General features: G+C 35.2%; 1 protein-coding gene across 1 annotated transcript in view; it reads left to right on the top strand.

The window, feature by feature from the left end:
* Nucleotides 1–1,619: 1,619 nt before the first annotated feature.
* Nucleotides 1,620–9,098, top strand: part of LOC106525352 (cell wall protein DAN4-like) — a gene marked incomplete at its 3' end in the record, with an annotated part of 9,912 nt that continues 2,433 nt past the window's right edge. The window contains exons 1-2 of the mRNA XM_014019553.1: nucleotides 1,620–1,662; nucleotides 2,519–3,130. Of these exons, the coding sequence (XP_013875007.1) occupies nucleotides 1,620–1,662; nucleotides 2,519–3,130 (655 nt within the window). The remainder of the gene's footprint in view (nucleotides 1,663–2,518; nucleotides 3,131–9,098) is intronic.

Genomic DNA, 9,098 nt, shown 5'->3' with positions numbered 1-9,098 from the left:
TAGAAAATGTTTGCTGTAACGGGTTAGAACGAGAATTTAGTTCTTATTGTAAACCAAAACATCTTCATTAATTTGATTTTTAACGTGAAAATATATCTGCATTTGATTTGTAGCAGAAGCTGGGGTTAAAAAATACAAAAGAAACAATTTTTGTGGATATAATTTACTTTCAAAACCCCTGGTAACAAATCATTGTTGAAACAGTTTTATATAAATTCGTACTTATTATTTTTTAGAAGCTTTCTTAAGACCCATTGGTATACAAAACAAAATATCTGTGTGAATGACTGGTTCAAGGTGAGCTGTTTCTCTGAACAGTTTTGATCAGTTCAAATAGGAATGCAAAACAATTTAAATCACCTGTTTCCATTATACTCAACTAAGTAATAAAATCAATCCCAAACCAATTTTTTAAAATAAAGATATATTATTCTTTCAATGATATATTGATCTGCTGCAACTATAAGATATTTTTGCTTGAATACATTTAATTGCTCTGTAAATTTCTCAATTGTAAGTGTAATCATTCTTTTGCACAAGTAAATAAAACATCAACTTTTAAGATTTCCATTTCCCTTTATTTCCAAATACACAACAACTCTTATATATCACTGAAATTGAATGCGTAGCTGCATGTATTGTCACCACAATAATCCCATTTCTAAATAACATTGGCTTATTTTATTAAAAGATCCCAAAGAGTGGAAAGATTTTATTTATAAACTCTCAATCAGTTAAACCAAAACATTCAAAATGATGTCCTTTTCACTAGATTTAATATTCAAATGTCACTGTCTGACTTACTAGAAAGTCATTTGAATAATGCCTGTGAGTAGAAATGTTTATTTTGTCTTAATTGGATAACAAGAAATAAGGAAAACCTTCCTTCTTCATTTTGTGAGGCAACGTTACAGAGGATGCAACACATCTGAGGCAGAAAACGGACCATCGACAGGTATTTTATATTTGTTCTTTATTTCGTAAAATTTTAACTTGTCAGAGCTCTACAACTGATTACCCTTTGGAGCCAACCCAGTGTTATATGGCCACCTTAACCTAATATTTGGAAAGCATAAAATTGGTACAATTTAAACTTTTTTCCAAACACTGGGCTAAAATTTGGTGTGGTTGCAGCTGAGAGAYGCATACCCTCATGGTGACGTCTAATGTCGCATGAGGACCACTTAATGTTATATTTTAGGATTGCTACAACTCTACCGGTTCTCAACATTAAAGGCCTTTAGTCTAAAACTCTGGAGAAATGATTTTCTTAAATTATTGCATTAAAAATAAATGCATAATATGGCATTCTTAATTTTTGTCCATGTTTTTGTCTTTGTTTAAACTGATGCATATGTCTCAGTAAAGTCACCAAGATACTTTTGTGAATAATAAACAATTAAATTCTCAGTCCAAAAGTTAACTGTTTCACCAAAGCCAGTGTTATAATTAAGCGCTGAATCATTTCTACTTTGTTGTTGATTTCATGTAATTAAAATAACTACAGCTTTTAAAATATAGAGAAAATCTATTTGTTAATTAATGTAAAAGCATTTTAAAAGTACCTCAGTAGATAAAAGTCTCTGTTATTTCATTTTGCAGATTCAGATATTGCCACGATGGAGTTTGGACGGATTGTATCTCTTCTTGTGATTCTAACAGGTAACATATTTTTAGGTTTTAAAATGTCTTGTAAAAGTTTTTTTTCACTTGAAGAGATTGTAGACCAAGTTTTTCTAATTTACGGGTTTTTTTTGTTTAATATGTTGCAATATTTGTTACAGTAAATTCAAATATTGTTCAAATAACTTCAGACGTAAAAAAAAACAGCACAGAATGTAAAGCTAAATAAACGTTATGCAAACGAATCGCAAGACTACATAATCAAGTCTATTTATTAGCTAATCGGTCTAACTGTACAATGAAAAATAAGTCGACCAACAATAGATATCAGAAAATTATTTTGTTCAGTACAAAAAAACTACACAAAAAGTAAAAACATTAGTGTTTGGTAGATTATTTCTTTGCTGTAATAACGCTTCATGGCAAATAAATCATATACTGTTAGAAAATCCTGTTAATTTCTCTATTTAATAGTGCCGCATTTGTAAGGAACATGCATTTGTGGGATGAGCGGTGGAGCTGAGTGTGAACAATTTGCCAAATCTTCTCTGCCAAACAGCTTATTCTGCTGTTGTTWTTGACTCATGTTTGGAGCTTCTGGTACCTCCAGGTGCCGTCAATCAGGTGCCTGCTATAAGATTTATTGCCAAGAAACTTTGTTCTACAAAAAAAGGATCGATCAAACACTAATTTCCATATTTTTTGAGCTAAGTATATTGAAGAAACTTATTCAGTTTATTACTGATTTTTAAATGCACTACACATTCTGTTTTTCTCTTTCAGTCTGTTTCAACTTCATTTTTGAACATTGATTTAGACCAGAAACAAATGATTACTCAGAATTTGAAAAGAAAAAAAAGTTTAAAAAATGTAAATCTGACTGACACTCTTACAGGTCTGTTGGTTGTTCAAGAAAAGACCACAAGAGTTTCAGCAAGCTCAGAAACAATTGTCCCAGCAACAGCTACAGATGTTCCAGCAACTACCGATATTTCAACAACTACGGCTAATCCAGCAACTACAGATGTTTCAACAACTACGGCTAATCCAGCAACTACAGATGTTTCAACAACTACGGCTAATCCAGCAATAACTACAAATGATTCATCAACAACTGCAGCCACTCCATCAAACACTGTAACCACTCCATCAACAACTGCAACCACTTCATCAACTGCAACCACTCGAGCAACAATTGCAACCACTTCATCGACAACTGCAACCACTTCATCAACTGCAACCACCCGAGCAACAACTGCGACCACTTCATCAACTGCAACCACTCGAGCAACAACTGCAACCACTTCATCGACAACTGCAACCACTCGAGCAACAACTGCAACCACTCAAGCAACAACTGCAACTACTTCAGCAACAACTGCAACTTCAGCAACAAATATGGGTGCTCCATCAACAGCTGAAACCGCTCCAGCAACAACCCCAGATGTTCCAACGATGACTCCAGATGTCTCAACTACAACCAGCGCTGCTCCGAGACACAAGATCGGTCTGCTTGTTGCATCCTGCATGGCGGTGTTTTCATGGTTGCTGTCAAGYCAACAGTGACGTCTTTATTAATGTGATTGGTTTTTATGCACTGTAAAGACAAGTATAGGTTTAGCAATTTTTTTTAAATTGGCTTTAGTTTTGGCCCATATAAGCTAGATGTTAGGTTGTCAAAACTGGTCAGAATTATATTCCATTTCTCCAAAGCGAGGTTGTTTAAAATCACAATCTAAAACAGTGAAAAAGTTACAGTTGAAAACCTTTCCACAGAATCCCAATTCAAAAGATCCAGATTATCTATTTTTGTATGCACCAAGTGGACCAGCGTCAACTAGCTGCTGCTAATGGTGCTTACACTGCTGGAGATGACATTTAATATCTACAATCAAAATGTGTTCAAAAGAAACTATGGGTGGTACCTTTGGTTCAGCAGTTTTTAGAGCAGCTCAGACACCGGATGTAGTTTCAAGTTTGATGTCTTATAGGGTAACTTTWGCGGCACTGGAGCGCTAGCAGTCATACCATGGGTAAAGCACCAACAACAAAGGCTGTGCTCCATTCCAAAATACCTAACGTGGAATTCAACATTTAATTTCAACATTTAAGATTTGCATTTAGATTTGCACATTTAGATTTAGGATTTAATATTTAAATATATTTTTGAATTAAACATTTAGTAACAATTAGCTAAATGTAAGAACAGTGAATGAACTAAATAACTATAAAAGGTAATAGGAAAAATTTTAACACTCAGAAATTAAATATATGTTAGTGAAATTATTTAATATTTGGACACCCCATTTTTTGCCTGTTAAGTTGAAAAGGCACTTTTTGTATTTTGTGTAAAATTCTCAAAGCAAATTTTAAAAAGCCAATCAAAGGGAAGAATGAAGAAACAAACTAAAATGAAATTAGCAGAAATGTTTTATTACTATTTGACTTTATCATATTAGATGCATAAACTGCTTACAGATTTTGTCATTTTTACTGTAGGTTAAAGTTAACTCATAAAGTCAAACATTAGACAGTGTGTGAGAAATAAACTACATTATCAGCAGGAAAAATATCATTAAACAGTTCGCTTAAGTTTGGATCTGTTAGTTTGTTGTATTTTTCTGTTTTCATTGTGTTACTTTGTTCATTCTCCTACCTGTGTTCTTCTGTATTCACAACCACTCCCTCAGTTAAGTTTCTGCTTCCATCAGTTACACCTGTTCCCTGTCTCATCGGTCACAGCTACAGCTAATCATCTCATCAGCTTTGGATTGGGCACCAGTGGTTCACAACCACAGTAGCTGCTTCTACTCTGTGGCTCCTAACTGTTCTTGTAAAGTTTTAGCTGCCATGTCAGTCGTTTTAGTTTCTCTTTAATAAAACTTTCATTTTAAATTGAGCTTCCTCGTGTTTGTTTGCATTTCTGAGTCCAACTACAACAAACCATGACCATGAGTTGTTATGACACCTTTTTATTAAGTCACTCTCACCCCAAGTTTTGTCTCAGTGTCTCCAACTAAATTTTATTTAATTTTTTTGTTTGTTCCACTTCGTATACATCTCCGAATTAAATCATCTTCATTAGGTGCTGGTCTCAAAAAGTGTTGCCGTTAAAGTGGACATATGCTTTTAAATCCTTYGCTTCAAGCCCCGCCCACCTCCGGCTTCCAGACCTATCCACTACAACTGGTTAACATTAACTCAAGATGGCTGCTGCAGCCAGCTGACACTAGAAAACCCAAAAATGGCTGTAACCCAGATACTTTTACAGTTTTTTAACCTTTTTTTTTAATTCTGAAAGTACAAAACAAACAAAATGGCAAAGATTTTAGAACTGATAACAATTTGAAAGCACGTACTTAACAAATAAAAGCAAAGAAAAACAGGAAAAATAAGAAGGATAATTAAACTCAAAAAGGCAATAGCATCAAATTGTGCTGTCTAAGGGGCTGTAGATTTTGTCATCACTTTTACAGTTAATAAACTAAAATCTAGTGTTTTTCTGACGTCCTTGACACACACGCTGAGCCATAAACAGATCTCATATACAGTTAKGTTCATATATATTTGTACAGAGACAAAATTTTTCTAATTTTGGTTTTAGACATTACCACAATGAATTTTAAACAAAACAATTCAGATGCAGTTGAAGTTCAGACATTCAGCTTTAATTCATTGGGTTGAACAATATGATTGCATTAAAATGTGAGGAACTGTCCTGTGTCACATCATTAATAAACACTAGTTACCCAGTGCCACTGGCAGCCATGCCCAAGCCATCACACTGCTCTGCTGTGTTTTACAGATGATGTGGTGCTTTGGGTCATGAGCTGTACCACGCCTTCACCATACTTTTCTCTTTCCATCCTTCTGGTAGAGGTTGATCTTGGTTTCATCTGTCCAAAGAATGTTCTTCCAGAACTCTGCTGCTTTTTTAGATGTTTTTTTAGCAAAGTCCAGTCTAGCTTTTTTATTCTTGATGCTTATGAGTGTCTTGCAGTGTGCAGTGAACCCTCTGTATTTACTTTCATGCAGTCTTCTCTTTATGGTAGATTTGGATATTGATACGTCTGCCTCCTGGAGAGTGTTGTTCACTTGGTTGGCTGTTGTGAAGGGCTTTCTCTTCACCATGGAGATTATTCTGCGATCATCACTGTTGTCTTCTGTGGGCGCCCAGCTCTTTATGCATTGATGAGTTCACCAGTGCTTTCTTTCTTTCTTTCTTTCTTTCTTTCTTTCTTTCTTTCTTTCTTTCTTTCTTTCTTTCTTTCTTTCTTTCTTTCTTTCTTTCTTTCGATGTAAAAAACTGTAGATTTTGCCACTCCTAATATTGTAGCAATTCTCAGATGGGTTTTTGTTTTGTTTTGTTTTGTTTTGTTTTGTTTTTGCAGCTTAAGTATGGCTTGTTTCACCTGCATGGAGCGCTCCTTTGACCGCTTGTTTACTTCACAGCAAAACTTTCCAAATGCAAGCACCAAACTCAAATCAACTCCAGGCCTTTTATCTGCTTCATTGAGAATGACATAATGAAGGGATAGTCCACAGCTTTCCATGAAATAGCCTTGGAGTCAATTGTCCAATTACTTTTGGTCCCTTTAAAAACAGGGTGGCACATGAACCTCCTAAACCCTTCATCCAATTTTAATGTGGATACCCTCAAATGAAAGCTGAATGTCTGGACTTTATGTCCATGTACATTATATAACCATAACTTGAATAAGTTTCAGTAAACAGGTAAAAAGACAAAATGTGTGTCAGTTTCCAAATATATACTGTATGGACCTAACTGTAGGACCTTGCATAATAGTTTTCAAGGTTTAAACAAAACTGCTTTCAATTTCTTAGTATATGATAAACATAGTTAAAACTCTGGGAAGAAAGGTGGAAGGCAWCATGCATCCCTTCCAATAGTGCTATCTTCTAATTTATTTAGAGTCTTTATTTTTTAGCTCTGTGGCCACAAAAAAGTTTTAATAGAAAAATGAAACAATACAGTCTTGTTTGGAAGATACAACAGCTGCTTCCCTGAACACAATAAGGCTTAAAGCATTCAAATCATCATGCAAAACAAAATGCAAAATAAGTCCTCCTATGTTTGGATTTTCCAAGAAGCTCTTGTTATTTCTCCTGACAAGTCCTTCTGCATTTCAGCTTCATTACATTCACCTTTGCAATTGCAAAAGGACTAAAAGCAAAGTCAACAAATTTTTGCAAAGCAAAACGATACATACATATATACAACATATTATTTAATCTAAATATTATTTCATGTTTTGAGTACCATTATCTCAGTTTTACAGTGCCCTGTGAATTCCTTTTATCAAAATGGATAAGGATAATCATCCTTTTTTGTACAACTAAATAAACATAAAAACTTTTTTTCTTTTTGTCACAAGTTTCCAAATAGAAAACAGAACTCGCCAGACACTGTAAAGACAAATATAAAGCATAGTCAAAGGTACAGTCAGTTATTGAATAATATTAGATGACTTGATTAAAGTTACCTTTTATTTGTGACATAAATGTTAATAAATTCAACCAGAATGTTCATGAAGTTGAGCTTTAGCTTGCTCCATCACCAGATGGTCATGGGCCTGAAGGCGATTCAGTATTCAAATATTGTTGTGTGACTTACGATACGTTTTTTGAATATTGGCTGCAGGCAGAAATATTTATTTTTGTCTGGCTAATGTATTAGGAAGGCATATTTAAAGTGTTGAAAGTACATTTCACCATCGTTTCACAAGACAACAGACCAAAGGAAGCTGCACATCTGACTGACATCAACAGGTATTGTTATTTTGTTCATCGTTAAGGTCTAATTGTTTATTACACTTTTTGGAAAGTTTTCTCTTGTCATGCAAATGGTTTAATATGAGTATTATGATTAGACTGAGAGATTCTTTTAAAGTGTGAGAATAAAGTCATAATATTACGAGAAAAAAGCTGTCCGAGAGTATTTTAATACATCGACATTAAATAATTATCAGGAGCAGGACTTTGACATGATTGTGCAAACGGCTGTGTCTATTTCGATAGACACACAAAATTGGAAGAAATGGCTTCTTTTGTGGAAGAGAAGCCATCTGGTAGTGGTCAAAGAGGTTTTGTTTTTCTTGGGAAACAATGGTCATCAAGATTTTGGATCTAGGAGTGGAACACCAGCCAGCAGGGCATCTCAGTACAGATTCCATCATTCTATAAATACTTCATCATGGTAATAATTGCAACTCATCCAGTCAATGAAAAGTTGATGAAAATACCCATCATCACCAAACAATCTTGTAAACCTGTCTCAAAATTGCTAATTTTGAATTCTTTTGCCCAAAATCTTCCAACATTTAAACATAGGCAAAAATGAATTTGATGATCAATGTAAAAACATTTTAAATGCAACTCATGTAAATAAAACCATTGTTTGATTTTGCAGGTTTATATAATATCACAATGAAGTTTGGATGGATTGCATCAGTTCTTGTGATTCTAACAGGTAATGTATGTTATATAACTAGAGTTTAATGTCAATCAAAAATCTGGAAAACAAAATAATAGAGACTAAGCTATTTTGGAAAAAAATCTGTTTTTAAATTAAACATACATTTATCCATCCATCCATCCATTTTCTTCCGCCTATCCGGGGTCGGGTCGCGGGGGCAGCAGCTTCAGAAGGGAGGCCCAGACCTCCCTTTCCCCAGCCACTTCTTCCAGCTCCTCCGGGGGAACTCCAAGGCGTTCCCAGGCCAGCCGAGAGACATAGTCCCTCCAGCGTGTCCTGGGTCTTCCTCGGGGCCTCCTCCCTTTTTATTTTGCTGCTGTTTTCATTCGATTCATACAGATTTGAGTCCACAGATCATTCGGTGAAAGGTGGGGCACACCCTGGCCAGGTCACCAGTCTGTCACATTGTGGGCCGAGGTGGAAAATAGATAACGTGCACGGCCTATAATATAGTTTTACAAGCTGTGCACAAAAAAAACAGGCTGAGATTTTCTAAAATCGGTCATTCAAGGCATGACCACGCAGTTCATGAACACTCAGAATTACAAGAACTGAAATTTTCTTCTACTTTTTTTTATTTGAGTCACCAGTTTGTCTCTAACAGTAGCAGCTTAGTGAGATACCACCTGATTCCTGGTTTACACAGTAAGATAGTCATGCTGATTTTTGACCTGATTTTGTCCTTCTGGCAACCTTGATGCTACCTATATAGTGATGGCTGTAATGATAATCACATAAGATGAGACATTATTTTCACACATGGGTTGGCTCTACAGAGTTCGCTGAGTATCTTTGGGATGTGCTGGAGAAGGCTTTGGGCAGCAGTCAGATTCTACCATCATCAGTACAAGATCTTGGTAAAAAATAAATGTAACACTGGATGGAAATAAATCTTGTGGCATTGCAGAAGCTTATTGAAACAATGCCACAGAGCATGTGTGCCGTAATCAAAAGCTAAAGTTGGTCCAACGAAATATTA

This window comes from Austrofundulus limnaeus, unplaced genomic scaffold (genome assembly GCF_001266775.1).
Source record: "Austrofundulus limnaeus strain Quisiro unplaced genomic scaffold, Austrofundulus_limnaeus-1.0 Scaffold223, whole genome shotgun sequence".
Lineage (NCBI taxonomy): Eukaryota > Metazoa > Chordata > Actinopteri > Cyprinodontiformes > Rivulidae > Austrofundulus > Austrofundulus limnaeus.
Note: the sequence above shows the minus strand (reverse complement) of the source record. Positions and strands in the feature narration are given on the sequence as shown.